This window comes from Cyprinodon tularosa, unplaced genomic scaffold, assembly GCF_016077235.1.
Source record: "Cyprinodon tularosa strain WSP-4 unplaced genomic scaffold, ASM1607723v1 ctg133, whole genome shotgun sequence".
NCBI lineage: Eukaryota > Metazoa > Chordata > Actinopteri > Cyprinodontiformes > Cyprinodontidae > Cyprinodon > Cyprinodon tularosa.
In genome coordinates, this window is record NW_024038148.1 from 454,009 (window position 1) to 471,851 (window position 17,843).

At 37.5% G+C, this 17,843-nt stretch overlaps 1 protein-coding gene across 1 annotated transcript; it reads right to left on the minus strand.

Moving 5' to 3' along the window:
• Nucleotides 1-6,365: 6,365 nt before the first annotated feature.
• Nucleotides 6,366-15,990, minus strand: fnta (farnesyltransferase, CAAX box, alpha). The gene is made up of 9 exons (XM_038277619.1): nt 15,792-15,990; nt 15,312-15,397; nt 11,556-11,670; nt 11,002-11,106; nt 9,774-9,900; nt 9,449-9,597; nt 7,175-7,237; nt 6,748-6,937; nt 6,366-6,642 (listed from the first exon to the last, which is right to left on the minus strand). Exons 1-9 carry the CDS (start codon nt 15,917-15,919, stop codon nt 6,493-6,495), a joined length of 1,113 nt encoding a protein of 370 aa, XP_038133547.1. The 5' UTR covers nt 15,920-15,990; the 3' UTR covers nt 6,366-6,492.
• Between the last annotated feature and the right edge of the window lie 1,853 nt (nt 15,991-17,843).

Sequence of the window (17,843 nt, forward strand, 5' to 3'; positions counted from 1 at the left end):
ATTTTAGTAATAGATGCAGCCCTATTGTATTTAACGGTATAATATTATGACACAGAGCCGTTTGAACCGTGTCACTCATATTCTTTCCAGGTGTGCAGGATGTGTGGAGTAGAAACTCCTACAGAAGGAGGAAGCACTTCGTCTTTCACAAAGGAACACAGAAAATCAAAAGCGAATCATTTTTGATAAATCGTATGTGCAAAGCTTAACAAAATGTGTGAAAATGGATTATTATATATATATTTCTATCACCGCTTGGTTGTTTTTTATTCTGTCTATTCCTTCTATCATGTGAATGAAACCGGAGGCTTTCCACCTGTACATATGCAGTTGTTATGAATGATGCCCTCTGGTGCCAGACTCCTTCCTCTGTGCTCATGTTCTGCTGCGCCTCCTCTTTAAAGGGAATTGGAAATCAGCTCCACTAACTCACCCGTCCTGCTCCCTCAAACTAGGGAAGACAGAAAGAAAGCAGACAGAAGAGCAAAGGCAGACTTTCTTTTTTTTTTTTAAACTTACTGACCTCAACTTTCTTCCAGTCACAGCAGGACTGCTGGGATTTAAGACACATATGGCCAGCCTTTGTTTAGTGGAGTCTCCTTGCTCTCCTCCTCTCTTGAAGTTTTGAGTTTTACAGGAGTGAGCAGAGCTGGACAGAGGAAGGATGCTTTCCTGTGGCCCTCCATAGTCTGTGATCAGGGCGCTGAATTGGAACCAATCATTTCCAGTTTCTCTATCAAAGCTCACACATCAATGCGTGGGATCCTTTTCCAAAATAACTGGTTTTATTCTGTCCCCAGACATTAAGTCCCCCTGCCTCAGTCTGGGTCTGATGAAAGCCCTCTATGGATAAAAGATGGTTGATTTTTGTTGTTCATCATGCTTCCTTATCTTCTAGCTCTGCTAATTAGACCCTTTAAAATGCTGATTAGTTCAATTAAAAATGAACATATGCATTTGTTTATTGCACTTAATTAAATGTAGTTTTTTTTTATCATGTGAGGAGGTAGAAGAACAACACAGACGTTTGTTGTTTTCCTTTGAGAGCATTTCTTTTCTCTTTTAATTAGCTTTTTTCTAATGCACTGTTCAAACAAGTTAGAGCAAAGCTGCTTTAGAAACCAGCCACCCATTTTTATTTTGCCCTCACTAGGATTTTAATTCTACAATGCGTTTAATCGATGTCTGGTTTATTTGTGTGCTAACAGCAGGCTGGGTTGTCTAAGGTTTTGCACGTTGTCATTTCATATTTGCAGCGTGTGTTCCTGATGCATGAAATGTTTTATTTCATTACCATCCCATTAGTTTTTGGTTGTTTTAGGGTAGAGTCTGGTAATCATTTATAACTCAAAGCTTTTTCCTTAGTTTTTTTTAGGCTGCTATTTTGAAGCCAAAAAAAAGATTTACATTGTCACACTTTAAACAACACTGCGTAACTTTTGACATAAGTTTTAGCTTAAAGGTATAGAGGAGGATGATCTTTTTCCGGGTGGATCATCCAAATAAGAAGAAAGACCTCGGACCAGGAATCGAACCCGGAACCTTCTTGCTGCAAGGCAGCAACTCACTGCACCTCGGAGCAGCCCCTGCTATCAGATTATTAATCGGAAAAACAAAAAAATTGACAGAATAATTGGTTTACAAAATTATCATTAGTTGCAGCCCAAGCATGATTACAGGGTTAAAGCAACTTAGGGTTTCAGAGCTTTTCCTGTTTTCTGGAACTTTATTCCAGATTAGGGGAGCATAGGAACTAAAATCTGCTTCTCTGTGTTTGTTTCTGGTTCTGCATAGAAGACCAGATCCAGTAGACCAGAGCGGTCCGGCTGTTGATCCACTGACAAATCTGCTTCTCCTGTAGCAACAGGCATTAGTTTTGATGCAAAAAGAAGCAGCAGGTGAAGAAATCCATCCCAACAGCATGATGCTGCTATCACCATATTTAAGTGAAGATGTGTTTTCAGGGTGACTACGTCTACATTTGCATGCCGGACAAAATGCTAATATGTGGTCTCAGTGGCTAAAGCATTATTTTTTCAGATGATTGTGGCGATCAGTTCTTAATATAGATGCCTTCTAACAATCAGCTGTACTTCAACTCCTTCTGAATGCAACAGATTGTGTTTGATTTTATTTAGTATAGGAGTCAATTGGATTAACAGAAATGTGTAATAAACCACCAAAAATGATGATGAAATACATGGAAGTGAACTAAAAGTGTGCAAAGGAAACAAATACTTCTGCAAATGAAAATAAAATTAGTTTCCTCATCCCTCACACCGAGCATGCAGTGAAGAAGAAAAACTCTCTCTTAACAGGAAGAAAACCTCCAGCAGAACCAGAACCAGGCTCAGTGTGAGCGGCCTCCTGCCGAGAGGACAGAAGCAAACAAAAGTTGGGGCTCTGCAAGTCATCAATGAGTCTTCTATATAATTAGAGATAAAAAAAAAACTGCCCAACTCATTTAATCTGACAGCATGGATGTATTGATATACAGGTTTAATTATGAGTGAATGTTTCATGAAAGTCTACTCTGCCTTTAGTGCTTTAGGTGAAAATACGGATGTTGTTCTCATTCTTTACTGTTCCCTGTTTGAACAGAGACCCTATAGTGTGCCAATTTCTGCTTAAATCATGCGTTTGTGTGGTAGATGTGTATGGAGTGCATTTTGTGTCATTATTGATGCAAGCAGAGAACATGTTTTTAAAAGAAATTTCAAAAGAATAATATTTGGTGGGGTAATTTTAAAACAATGCAATCCATAAAAGAAACCAAAAATCCTCTTAAAAACATATTTTGAGAGTAACTCTTACTCTGCTGTTTTCTTTAATTTTATTTAACTTTTTTCTTTATTTTACAGACTTCATGTTTCAGATTTCCCTTTCATAGATAGAGGTTTACAAAGTGCTTGCTTCTCAAATTTCATAAAAGGACCTATTGACTAAAGAGTGAATTTAGATCCATTATTGTTGGAATAAAAACACATTTTGAAAATGTGAATTTTAAGAGAGAAAAACTACAATCCACAAAAAAAAAATTAATAAAGACAGGTTTTACGATTTAATTTTTATTGTGTCACATTCAATAAAAAAGTATTTTTTTAAAACAAGATTTTATAACCTTTTTTTAAATCTCCTTTTCAAATCACATTCTTAACTGCTATCTTAAATATAGATATTAAATATATCTTTAATACAGATCAAATTTGCTTCACTTTAAATTAAATACAAACGTTTATCCTTAACGCGCACTTTTGCCAACAAGATTATTGCTAACGTCAAGCAGACCAATAAAAAAATCATCTCTTTAATGTAGAGGAAGTTTGCTGCTAGTGCTTCAGGAGCTGGAGGCAATAGTAGCAGCTCAACAACAACTGATGGTGAAGCACCGGCAACAGGCCCCTAATGCTCCAGCATCTTCCACCAGGATAAAAATCCCATTTGGATGCTAAGATCCTATCCAGATCCGTCTGACATCACTAATGCCAAGCAAACATGACATGCATTCCATAACTAGATATAGTGACTTAATATCACAATGTTTTTTTTTTTTATTACTGCTGCTTACCTTATCAAAGTGGCACTTAAAAAAAATGAAATTGTCTAGGAGCTGTTCTAGAAAATTCTTTTTCTTTATACTTGGGTATACAAAATGACAAAATTAATCCAAGTCTAAGAAAGCTCCACAGAAGTGAAGTAAACATTAACTTTGTAAAACATAAAAATGCAGTTTGTAAAACTCAATCTGAAAATAGAAATTTAAAGGTAAAATACATACTTTCTTTTTAGAAATTATTGCATTTAAACAGATAAGTTGAAAAAATAAAATCAGAAAGAGAACAGCAAAATTACTCCCAAAAAACTTGGACTGCATTTTTTATTTATTTTTTAATACAGATGGCATTTACTTGCAGCAATAATGGATCAAAATTCACCCCATAGCCATGCAGGGTTCGTTTTATTCTACACTTTAATGCTTTTTAAATTTTTTTTATTTTTTATTAATGAAGCATAATCTCAGACACCAAAGCAACCTTAACCTCCTGTCTGATTAAAACGAGGATAACTTTCATGTCCTGAATAAACCTGAACACACCATTCCACATGGCTTTAACCTTGCTTTTCAAGCAGCATTTCAAAACAGGGTTTAATCGCTGCTGCAGTTCAGGGGCCTGTTTCAATAAGGAAGTTCAACCAACTCTGAGTTAAAACTTGAACTCTGAGTTGACTTATCCTGAGATTGGAAACTCTGAGTTTTGGGTTTCAGAACAGCTGAAATGAGTTAGTTCAATCAACTCTAAATTGACTGACTCTGAGTTAAGCGTGTGCACCGCAACTATAAAAAGCCATTATCAATGGAGCACAGATATTACGAGTCACCATGGCAACAGCGTCAGACAAAAAAAGGTGTGCATATTTCTCACCAGCAGAACTGGATGTGCTTATGCAAGCATATGCAGAATTTGAACATGTATTTAAAAAAAAAGAGCAACACGGCTGCAGCGGCGAAGGAGAGAGAGTTAGCTTGGGTGAAAATAGCTGCTCGAGTCAATGTGTAAGTTTACATTTTAATTACCTTTATACAGTGTTGGGTGTAATGAATTAAGTTACTTAAGTCATATAAATACTGTAATTAAATTAAAGACTATAAAACAATAGTGGATTTAATATCAAATTTTAAAAGGTATATTTTGATTTGAACTTTCTCCCTCTAGTTACACACTTTGGTCAATTTAAGATTAATTCATGCAATTGAATATTGTTTATTTGAAAGCATTAGAAGTGCAGTTTCTTGTCTCCCCTTGTATTGTTCAAGTGGTTGAGGTTGATTTGGGATTTAGAAAGTAATTAATAAGTAAGTAAAACAAATTAGTAAGTAGACCAATACTTTCTAGAGACAGTAATTATTACATTAATCTAATTAGACTTGTTGAAGATAAAATTTGTAGTTAGTAATTAAGAACTATTTTAGAGTAACGTACCCAACTGTTATAATATCAGAGGTGAAACTGGAAGAACAGTATTTTATTAAACCTAATTTAGTTTTCATGGATAGGTGCAATCCTGCAGGCATCAAAAGAACATGGCAGCAGCTGAAAATGAAATATAAAAACATACTTTAAGCAGGTAAGCCTTGAGCACATCATGGGAGTAGAGTAGCTACCTGGCTTTACAAACAGGATCATCCATAAAAGGACATGCCATTTCATTCCCTTTGATGCGCTCTACGTGACTGAAATGTGTGCAATGAATACTGTATGTCCCCAAAGAATCAATGAGGTGTTTAAACACCACTTCCTCTTTAAAAAAAGGGAGGAGACCAAAATAAACTCTGGATTTTGAAAACCTGCTCCCGACCAGGTTAGGTTCACAGAGTAAATTGCCATGGTAACTGACTCTGAGTATAAGTTACCTCTCTTTCAGAAACGGGCTTGACTTACTCTGCTTTCTCAGGTTTAACTTACCTCCCTTTCTGAAACAGAAAACCCAGAGTTTCCCTCATTTCAGCGTTAAACTCAGAGTTTTCACTTAACCTCCTTTCTGAAACAGGCCCCAGAAGACAATCTCAGCTAAACGGTTTGTTTAGAGGACTACTAATTAAATAATCATCTGAAGGTGCTTTTCTCTGTTTTACCACTAGGGGGCCCTTTCCTCAGAACAATGTACAAAGAACAGGAAACGTACAACTTTAAAGTCAGCGGGATGGGCTGCTTGATGTGTTCAAGTGCCGCCAAATCGTTTACAGTTTCATTTAAAAGATAACCTGTTCAATAAAACCTTTTACACATGTTCAAAATGAGATACATGTTTTTAGAGCAAATATATGGTTTTCATGACCTAATCAATGGGAAGATGACTGCTGGATAATTAAAGGAGCAGGCTGATTACAGAACATTGGTGTAAAGTTGATTAGATGGAGAGACGGTAGGTGTAAAAGGATAATTAAATAAATTGGTTTAACAACATCACTGTTTTATTGTCCAGTAAACTGGACAGACTATAACCTGGAGAGGAGGAGGGACATCAGAGCAACCTGGACTTTAACACCTCAGCCTTTAACCTTTCACCGATTTCCTAATTCATCGATACACATCCCTAATTCCCCGTTTAGAAAACAGCAAAACTGCGTCGTTTTATCTCTGAGCTGCTTTATTGTCACTGAAAGCAACAGTTCTGCTAATAATTGTCAGTATACTAAACATACAGGAAAATCCCACCAGCCGACGTCGTCATAGTGAAGCTCGTCTAGACTAATCCCTTTATCAAACTTCCAAGGCTGCCATTTCTGACCCTGTAGGGCTTCAAATCAAAAGCAGATGTCCTTTCCTCACATAAGGTGTGTTAACATATAAAAAAAAAATTTATACAGAGTCCTTTTTCTGTGATGTAATGTGGTTATTATTTAACACTTATAAACTGGTATCAAACTCCAGGGGATGGTTAATGTTAATGGAGAGGAGTGAAATGGGGGTGGGGGGTCCCCCTGGAGGTCTAGCTGGTCTCTGACGCTGGAACTGACGGCTTGGCCTCGTCTGCCACAGAAGGACCGTCTCCTCCATATTTGTTCTTCACTGAACGTCCCAAAAACTGCCAGTACTCCTTACGGATGGTGTCCTTCTCCTGGGCGAGAAGCTCACAGATCTTTAGGAGGTGAATTCAAAACAAGAAGGAAATAAAAAGATTAATCAGAGCTTTAGCTAAGTTAATATTGGAAAAGTGAAATAAAGGTCTCCTGGTTTTTCTTACCTCTAACGCCTTCTTTAACGTCTCTTTTTGTTCCTGTTCCGTATTTTCCTTTTGGCTGCTGAACTCTAAAGCGTCTTCATAACAGTCGAACAGGAAGGCGAGGAGATACGGGGAGCAGTGGGTCTCCTTCAGCTCCAGGACCTTTTCCAGCAGACCCGGCTGAGATGAGAGGCCTCTATCTTGCAGCATCCTTTAGGGGACGAAAGAAGGAAAATAGAAGAATATCCTCTTCATTTTTAATAACTAAATCACAACTTTCTCTAAAGTCCCCGTGGCTTCCCACTCACACAGAGACGGGACGCTAAAATATTCTTTTCTACCAGATTGAAAGGGACCTAAATCAATCTTGGAGAAAAACCTCAAATGGATGGTGGCTCTCAGGTTTGCAGGAATATAAAACCCCAGCACGGCGTTATGCAGGTCTTACCCTTTCAAATAATTCCACGCGCTCTCGTTGTGAGGAGCCTTCCTGATCTGGTTCAGACAGTACCTTTCACAAAGAGAAAAGAAAAACATTAAAATGAATGACGCTGAAATATTCATACGCTGCAGCACAAACAGAAACAATCCTTGGATTATTTCTAAGTAAATACTGAAGATTTCTGTTTGATTTTTTCTCCTTAATCTATGAGCCAATGTAGAAATGTTTCAGAACAACAATGCTTAGAAAAAAAGTATTCACACCGCCTCAATCGTTCTCGGACGTTTCAACCTGTGACCCCAACGCAGCAGGCTGAAAATAAAAACTTTACTGGATCTATAATTAGTCATAATATCTTTTTGTTATTGCATTTAGACATCCAGGCAGAAGGTTTTACAAGGTAAAGTTTGAGGAACACAGTTTGTATTGAGCTTTAAGCCTTGAACAAGTACATTAATTAATATATAGATTTTACCCATTTTAAAAGAATTTATACAAATTAACTTTTTTTATTTTTTATTAATAACATTGAGAGTAGGAAACTTTGTATTTGGCTGAAGCATAAGCAGCAGCGTTGGCCCACTGTCATTGGCATGCTCATCATTTGAAGGGCAGCGTCTCCTCACCACTGCAGAGCAGGGGTCGGCAACCCGCGGCTCGTTAATGGCCCCCCTTGCGGCTCCCTTTTTCAAAAATGTATGAAAATGGAAAAAGATTTTTGTTTGTTTGTTTTACTGCAGGAGGTCCAACAAATATTCATTATGTTTTCCAATGCTTTCAAAACTTGTATAATAAATTTAAACAAATTTTTTACATTTCTGTCAGGGAAGATTTGCGTCATAGCCTGCAACACACATTTCAGCGCAGCACAGTGCCAGGCAGGTGGCTGTTTAAACAAAGCGGCAGGTGTGTCTTCGGCCTTGGATCCCAAAGGGAGAAAAAGGAAGTTGGATGAGAGGATTCAAAGAAGAATGGACCGAATCATTTGCTTCCATTATCAATGCAGGAGGATTGCCTGCATGTTTGCCTTGTAATGTACGACGGAGTATTAGAGGCCAGGTTAGAGATTTTTATTTTTTATTTTTGAGAGAGAAAAAAGTCGGAACGTTAGGAGAATCAGAATCAGGTTTATTGCCATTGTTAGTAAAGGAGTTCACAAACTAGGAATTTTTTGTGGTACAATCGTGCAACATGAAACATGTAATATGGGGTAGGTAAATAAAATTATAAAAATATCTAGAACACTGTGGGTATAAGGCATGCAATAAAATAGACTAATATATACACTTAAGATAAAAATATGGATGTAAAATATAAAAAGTAAAATAGCATCTTAAGTATAAAGTCGTAATATTACCGGAATAAAGTTGTAACATTAGGAGAATAAATGTCTGCATATCCGGTGTTAAAAAAAAAAGGTAACCGATTCAATCTGACGCTTGAATAACCTAAAAAAAATTGTGGTGGGTATAGATTCATTTTTTAAACTGGATTAATCTCACAGTAATCTTAGAATTAATCTAGATTAAAATCGCTCATTTTAATTCTGCCAAAGGCATTTATGATGTGTGTGCTGCCTGCAGAACTTCAAAGAAAAGATTTGTTTTTATGTGTCTGCATAACCCATGTAATTTTGTCTTCTTAAGATTTGGACAAAGTTATACATACTTCCAATTATAGATGTCCCACTTTAACAACACAGTGTCTCCAAAAATCTGACACACGTCGCCTCGATCAACTTCTCATCTTTTGCAGCTTTCTCCGCGGCGTGCTGGTCGTGTATTTTCCTCATGGTATTTTTCCTCGCAGGTATTTTGTAAGATGGGTCACCTGTGGTTGCCTGCAGAGCGAGCTTGTGTGGCGATCCACTGAGCGAGGAGATTGGTTAGCTCGGCTGATAGAGCTGTGCTTATAGCTGCATCCATGTCACCTCGCTACGTTAAATGTGGTCATTTCCCAGGTTTAGTCAAATAGGGCTTTTGAATAATTTTCCATTAAATGTAATAATTTTTCAAAAATAATTGATTACAGAGCATTTAATTAACTTGGTTGGGTGGGGTCTCAGCTTCCTGCAGCTCCTCAGACTTTGTCTGGAAGCCCTTTTGAAAACCACTGTTCTCACCCCCACTTCATTGTGTTGCTCCATAAACTCCTAATAAGGTTGGTGGTTGTAATGTAACCAAATGTTCACAGAAAAAAGGGGCACAAGGGGGTGAATACTTTTGTGAGGTATTGCATTGCGGGAAACAAGAAAACAAAGATGCAGAAATGAAGACCTACTGAATCTCTCTCTGCACAACAGCCGGATCAGAGAAGCCTGTGGTGTGAGAAATAACAAAATGCCTCTGGTTCCATGCAGAGTTATTCCGCACATCCTCCTCTAAGAGAGTCTCCACAAACTCCAGCTCCTTGTCCCACAGTTTGTACTCCTGAGGATCAAACACAACGAAACGGTATCAGCAAGCTGTAAAACGGACGCAGAGCCATTCCTCAAAAAACAAAACAAAACTGTATACCCAGCCTAGTAGGAGGCGGTAATGTGGACAGGAAAACTAATCTTAATCCTCATGTGGTGAAGGTTAACAGGATGAGGAGCAACACTTACCTGGATGACCCACTGTCTGTGCTGCCATGCATGGTAGTTCTTGGCATCTTGGCTGAGGATGTCTGCAATGAACTCGAGTTCCTCTGAGGGGTCATTCAACCACTCCACCACCATACGTCTGTGATGCCTGACAAGGGATTAAAATAATCATAGGTTTCCTGTCATGTTTGTGATCATGGAAACAAGTCTACACTCTTTAATTAATATAACCTGAATCTTTAAAGTCGTAGGGAAGCGGCCGTTCCAACCGTTGTATTTCTGAATTCTCCCAGTGGTGCACGACTTTACACGAGTGAATAAAGTGAATGTGATTGGTCGTTTATCAAGGGGGCGGGATTGTAGTGGAGGAAGGTTTGCAAGCCTGTTTGGTTGTAGCCGGTTTGTCGCAAGCATGTTGCTAACCAGTTAGCAACTTAGCGCTAGTAGGTTCCCAATGGGAAATTCCATTGGGACCAAGTAGCACTAAGTTGGTGACTTAGAAACGACGCTGTCAAGGACCGCTATGGACAGAGGAAACATGCAAGAGGAGGAGAGTTTAGTGTCGGAGGTCGTGGATGAGTCTCCTCCATCATCCATTTTTTATTTAGAGGAGGAAAGCGGGGATGAAGATGTTGTGGAAGAGGACGCCAGGGCGGCAGAAGCTTGGTTTGTTGTAGAAGGCTTCCAGCCGTACATGTTTGAGCCCTTGCCTCGCAACGCTGCCAGTTCTGTTAGCTCTACGCCTGCTGAAGACACAGACGTCCATCCCCGTGAACACTGGGACGGAACTCAATGGGAAAGTAACAAAGAATAAATTATTCTTATTTCTTATTTCAACCGTTGTGTATATTAGCTGCGACATATGAATCAAGATGGTATGAGCGAAAACATTTGATTGACAGATTAACATTGATAATTGATTGGCTGAATTTAGGTGTTTAGGCTGACGTATAACTAACTGGCCTGCAGAAGATAATGAAAAAATAAAGCCAGAACGACTGACATTAAAATTTGACTTTCCTACGACTTTAAAATTACTCAGATTTTCTCTCATCCCATGCCTTTCATGTCCATTGACTTCTTTGAGTCATCATTACATTAGTGAAGCTAAAAAGAATATTTTCACTGAAGAGTTCTGAGGCAAATGGAATCAGAATATCTTATTTTTAAACCCGCTTTGTCAACTTTTAATTCAAGGTCAACTAAAAGTAAAGGAGGGAAATTTGACGATCTGGTAAAGCTGGCTCACCAGACTTGGTAGTTCTTTGGTTGCTCCTCGATAATGTTGGTAATGTACTTCATCTCTTCCCTCAGATCCTTCGACAGAGCCTGCAGCAGTACCCGTCTGTAGTGCCTGAACAGAGTTAGATCACACTTTTCTTAAGAACCATAAAGGGAAACCAACAGAGTAAAAAAGATAAATCAAACATTATATTTGAGGTGATCATAGTTATACAGTAATGCTAAAAGTAAACTGATTTGTTGATATTTTTCCACTTTTTTTTCTAAAACATTCTACATATATCAGCATAGGACATTCAGTTTTATTCTCTGAATGTTCAACAATTCATGAACGTGAAGCTGATTATAGGGAAACAACCTTTAAGGAGAAAATTCTCTGGTTTTAGCATCTTGAATACGGAGAGAAGTTTGTTCCAACTTTGGAAAACATTTCAATAAAACAAAAAAGTTATTTATAGTATGCAGACAAAATAAAGGGCAGCAAATAGAGATCAGTTAGACTGGTTTTAAAATAGCCAGATTTAGCCTTGAATAAACCTGAATGCATCCATCTCTACTCACCAGACTGTGTAATTGGCTGCATTGAGCTCGATGGCGTCCGCCGTCAGAGCCAAAGCCCTCTCGCTTTTTTCATCCTTCTTTAGGAGTGCACGGAAATAGTCATAAACATCTGCAACTGTTGGAGGAAAAATAGGAAGATGAGCCTCGACGTTGAAATTTGAAATACATTTACCTTTTATTTTAAGATAAACTTAAATTAGAATATCCTTTAAAAGTGGGTCTGCGTAACTAAAATAGAAACATTTCTAAGTTAGCCGTTTCAATTTTTTTATCCTTTTGATGATTGCAGTAAACAGTGAGTGAAAACCCAGGATTCAGTTTCTCAAATATAAAAATTTAATTAGACCAATAAGAAGTTGAAAGATGTTATACGGAAATGTTTTTGTCGTTTCCTATTCAGTTATGGGGAAAACTACAATCATTATTTATTGTTAGCAAAGCTGGCCTTCCAGGGTGCTATAATTAAATCTTTTTTTGCTGAGAAAAGAGTTCGAGAGACTGACGTAGGGATGGGTCCAGCTACACTGATGCGCCGGTGCATGTATTGAGCTCCAACAGCAAAACCTGACCGATTAAGGAGCTGTTTCAAACTGACTGACGGACTAAACTGTGTTTATAAGCATACAGGTGCTGGTCATAAAATTAGAATATCATGAAAAAGTAGATTGATTTCAGTAATTCCATTTAAAAAGTGAAACTTGTATATTATATTCATACATTACATACAAACTCATATATTTCAGATGTTTATTTTGTTTAATTTTGATGATTACAAATGACAACAAATGAAAATCTCAAATTCATCATATCAGAAAATTAGAATATTACTGAAGACCAATAAAAACAAAGGATTTATAGAAATGTTGGCCAACTGAAAAGTATGAACATGAAAAGTATGAGCATGTACAGCACTCAGTATTTAGTTGGGCCTCCTTTGGCCTGTATTACTGCAGCAATGCGGCGTGGCAGGGAGTCGATCAGTCTGTGGCACTGCTCAGGTGTTATGATAGCCCAGGTTGCTCTAATAGTGGCTTTTAGCTCTTCTGAATTGTTGGGTCTGGTGTATTGCATCTTCTTCTTCACAATACCCCATAGATTTTCTATGGGGTTAAGGTCAGGAGAGTTTGCTGGCCAATTAAGAACAGGGATACCATGGTCCTTCAACCAGGTACTGGTAGCTTTGGCACTGTGTGCAGGTGCCAAGTCCTGTTGGAAAATGAAATCTGCATCTCCAAAAAGTTGGTCAGCTGCAGGAAGCATGAAGTGCTCTAAAACTTCCTGGTATGTGGCTGCGTTGACCCTGGACCTCAGAAAACACAATGGACCAACACCAGCAGATGACATGGCACCCCAAACCATCACTGACTGTGGAAACTTTACACTGGACTTCAAGCAACGTGGATGAAGTGCCTCTCTTCTTTTCCTCCAGACTCTGGGACCTTGATTTCCAAAGGAAATGCAAAATTTACTTTCATCAGAGAACATGACTTTGGACCACTCACCAGCAGTCCAGTCCTGTTTCTCTTTAGCCCAGGCAAGACGCTTCTGACGCTGTCTGTGGTTCAAGAGTGGCTTGACACAAGGAATGCAACAGCAGAAACCCATGTCTTTCATACGTCTGTGTGTGGTGGTTCTTGAAGCACTCACTCCAGCTGCAGTCCACTCTTTGTGAATCTCCCCCACATTTTTGAATGGGTTTTGTTTCACAATCCTCTCCAGGGTGCGGTTATCTCTCTTGCTTGTACACTTTTTTCGACCACATCTTTTCCTTCCCTTCGCCTCTCTATTAATGTGCTTGGACACTGAGCTCTGTGAACAGCCAGCCTCTTTAGCGATGACCTTTTGTGTCTTGCCCTCCTTGTGCAAGGTGTCGATGGTCGTCTTTTGGACAACTGTCAAGTCAGCAGTCTTCCCCATGATTGTGTAGCCTATAGAACTAGACTGAAAGACCATTTAAAGGCTTTTGCAGGTGGTTTGAGTTAATTAGCTGATTAGAGTGTGGCACCAGGGGCCATCAATTTTGAACCTTTTCACAATATTCTAATTTTCTGATATGATGAATTTGAGATTTTCATTTGTTGTCATTTGTAATCATCAAAATTAAACAAAATAAACATCTGAAATATATGAGTTTGTATGTAATGTATGAATATAATATACAAGTTTCACTTTTTAAATGGAATTACTGAAATCAATCTACTTTTTCATGATATTCTAATTTTATGACCAGCACCTGTATCTGTCAACGCAACATATCTGCCAAAAAATTTTTTATGTTTTGCAATTTATCATTAAATTAATCAAGAAAAATGGATCAGCCTCAGGAGAAAAGAAAGATTTTAGCCGAGCGGGGCCATTCCTATTTCATATTTGAATACATTTTTTTTGTTGTGTCATCCTGTTCCTCTCAGTTAAATCTTAATTTGCTGTTCTTCGTGTAGTTATCTTAAATAAATCCTAGTTCCACATCCTCACTTAAAATTTTCCGCCATCTGTTCGAATCTATGGATTGTCTAAAAATCTGAAAACATTTTTTCAGTTTAAATAAAAAATATTAAATATACATTAAAGCAAACAATGGTTTTAAATATGATTTTAATATACAGGTAGGTCATCAAATCAGTGGTAGTTAAGTCTGCGTGTTAAGTCTAGTGTTTTTAAATGTCCAACAAATCAATATTCAGTGACACAGTATCACCAAGAATCAATACAGTTTGCCAATGTGTCCAAACGCTTTATGCCGCCTCATGAACCCATCACTAGACTGCTGGGTAATGTCAAGAGGAAGGAGAGAGACACTAGAACTGAAGGATGCTCTTAAAGCTGAATCTTCTTGAACTCCCTCCATGTCGGGGGGGCATCGACTCAGTAATGCACAATAAAAAAAGAGCCACAAAACCAAGTATTATTTATTTTATCTAGCCTCCCATGGATGATATGGCAAAAAAGGGCAAAGAAGAATTGCTTCCCCCCTCCCCTACCCGCGAACATCCGTGGATGCGCCTTGATAAACTGTTGATAAACTTCCATCTCATCAAGGACATTGCCTGTGGTCAGCGTTCATGGACATATTGAACAAATCATGCACACACAACAAATGTTTCAAATGTCAGATTGACTTAATGTGACTACGCCTCTGATGTGACCCTCTGCTAAAATGTCTGTCTCGTGTTTTAATGTGTTTTTCTTGTGATGAGTTTTTTTATATCTCAAACTGTATCCTGTCAGGGATAAAGTGTAAAATATGCTTTTTCCCCTCTCTCTTCCCCAATGTGGCTCCTATCTTTCCACAGAGATAAAGGCACCGCTATAGGTAATCACCTGGGAAGCCAGGTAACCGGTGGGAACCTGGCAAGTCATAAGGATGCGCTACTAACAGCGTTCTGCGGCACGCATGGCCTCAGTGGATCCGTTCCTAAAATCTTGATCGCAATGTAAATAGTAGTTGACAATAAAGATTGATTACTACATAAACCGTGAGGTGCATGCACACTTTTCACCAGGCTTTTATTTCTATAATAAAACATATTTGTATTTTAGCATTTTACATTATAATTTTTCTAATAAAAAACATTGTTTTTTATTCTCATTTCCTGTAAGCAGCAATCAACAAGATGGACAGAAATATATACACCACTTATAGTCTTTATATTTACTTTGGAAAAAATACATTTTGGGTGAGATACTCATTTATCAGGTTACACTTCTTTATTTTATTTTTAGACTTCCTCCCAGATAAACTAGGAAGCAACTTACACTTATCAGAGTAAGCTATCTTCACTACAGGGTTTGGTCCATCATCCTGTGGAACAGGCTCCAGATCGGCCCACTCCTTCCGGTCCCTGGAAGACAAAAAAAAAAACACACAGGACTGATGTAACTGCCTGCACCACGTACTAACAACTCTGACAACTGAAAACAACCACAAACAAATAAACAATAACAAAAAAGATGGAGAATCATTGGAAACAGCCACGCCTTCTTCCCTAACTTACACATTTTGCATTTAAGACTGATTCCGAAACCTATGCTGTTGCATTTACACAGAGCTGCTTTGCTATTGACAGTAAATAACTCTTAAATGCACGATAAATAACATAACTACGGTACATAAAGTTTTAGTTAAAAAAAAAACATGTAAAAACTGTCATAAGAAACTTGTTAGAAACATCCCTTTGCTAACCGAGTAGCTAACAAGGCTAAGTTAGTTAGCAGCGACAGGGGGAGAAAAACTACCTATAAAAGGTGTAGCGGGTCGGGTCGGCGCCAAAACTCTCCCCGAACTGTTCATCTGCATCTCCTTCAAACTCCTTCTGTTCTTTGACTTCTGTGGTTTCTGTGGAAGCCTCCTGGACACTTGACATGGCTAGCTTTCAACTTAGACTGATCCACAGAGCTTTTCCTTCAGGAAGTAGCAGAACGCAACTTCCGGTGCCTTCCCGTGCCGTTGGAAATATTAGATTTATACCTAGCGTCACTGTGAGGAAAAAAGGAAAACACAGCCCACGTAAAAAAAAAAAAAAAAACTAAGAAAAAAAAGTTATTTAAATTAGGGAAATATACGGAAGAGGATAAGGGAAGAAAAAAGTCAGAATTCTGACTTTAATCTCAGAATTCTGACTGTTTTCTAAGAAATTTTGACTTTAATTTCAGAATTCTGACTTTAATCTCCAATTCTGACTGAATTCTGACAGCTAACAAACATGTTAGCATCAAGCCATAACCATGTCTGTTTTAGAGACTAAACTAGATCTCTTGTTTTAATCACCTTCTGCTCTTCCATTAATGAAATAGCATCACCAGGGATCCCTTGGGCAAGTAAAAAGTCGCCTAATCCTGTCACTTTCCGCCAAAGTGTTACTGTTCCTCCCAAACAACTCACATCTTTGTCAGTGAAGCTGATTGCTCCCACATCTCTTCCTTCATGGTGCCCATCTACATTAAGATCCAAAATTCTGAAATTAAAGTCAGAATTCTGAGGAAAAAAGCCAGAATTCTGACTTTAATCTCAGAATTCTGACTTTTTTCCCCCTATTAAACTGAAATAATATTGAAAAAAAATCAGTTAACTTTTTTTTTTCATGGGCCAATTCCTCTTCCGTAGAAACATGCTACAGGGAAGTGTGATTTCTGTTTTCAAGAAGAAACAGTGGAGCACGTTATATTATTTTGCACTAAATATCTAACTGAGAGAAATAGATAGCTTACAAACCAATAAATTAAAGTTAAACATAAAACCTTTTAGACATGGACTCTAAATCAGAGTGTTATTCTTTATTTTTGGCATATCTTGAAAGGACAAATTTGATAACGTTTTTTTTTTTTTTTTTTTTTTTCTTTTGTAGTAATACTAGTAGGTGATCTTGAAGGCATCTTGAAGCGTTTCTACACATTGCCAAACTGTATTAATACTTTCACAGAGAATACTGACACCTACTGGACATTTAAAGACACTACAGACAGTTTATTTGACAGACTGGACTGAATTGATTATGAGATTATTTAAATTATTGTATTGTTTAATACCTATGTTTAAATTGAAGAAGAAAAGATGGCTCTTTTCTGCTACATCCATAGCAGGTTTTAGGGATATCTCTAGTTATTATCCAAGACTCCTGCACAAAAAGTTAGGTATAGTTATATTAGTGAACAATAAATAATGTGTGATGTTTTATAATTTTGATTTTTCGTGTGCGATTCTTCTAAATAATTTAGCCTGAACATGTTTGAACATGTCAATAGCAGTCCTTTATTTTATTACTGATATTTTTACATTTCTCAGTGTGAGATAGTAATGCTGTAATAAAATATGGATTTTTTTTGTTTGTTTTTTGCACAGCAAACCTTTTTACTGTCGAAATAGGCATCAAAAGTGTAGTGCTAAAGCTATTAGATTTTTGTTAACTGAAATTTTAAAATATAAGGATTTATAGAGTTTGCCTAGACAGTGTATAATTGAAATTGTTGTTTTACGATACAAGTAAAGAGGTTAAGGGTTCTTAGTTTATTTCTAAAAAGTTTAAAAAACAAACCACTGGACTTTGTTTTCCAAACGTTCAAACCTGGACAAACTTTTTTTTAATTACTTTGACCTGGATGACTAAGAACCTTCACCAGCGATTCTTAGTTTAAGTTAAACGTTTTTTTAAGGTTTTATTTTAAATTCAAGTCATTAAGATTTTGATTCCTTTATATGCACATAAATTGATTTTTCCAAAGGTTTGCCTTCACATAATTTTAATGAAAATGTGTCCAATTTCACAGTTCAAACAATAGAGGGAGACATAA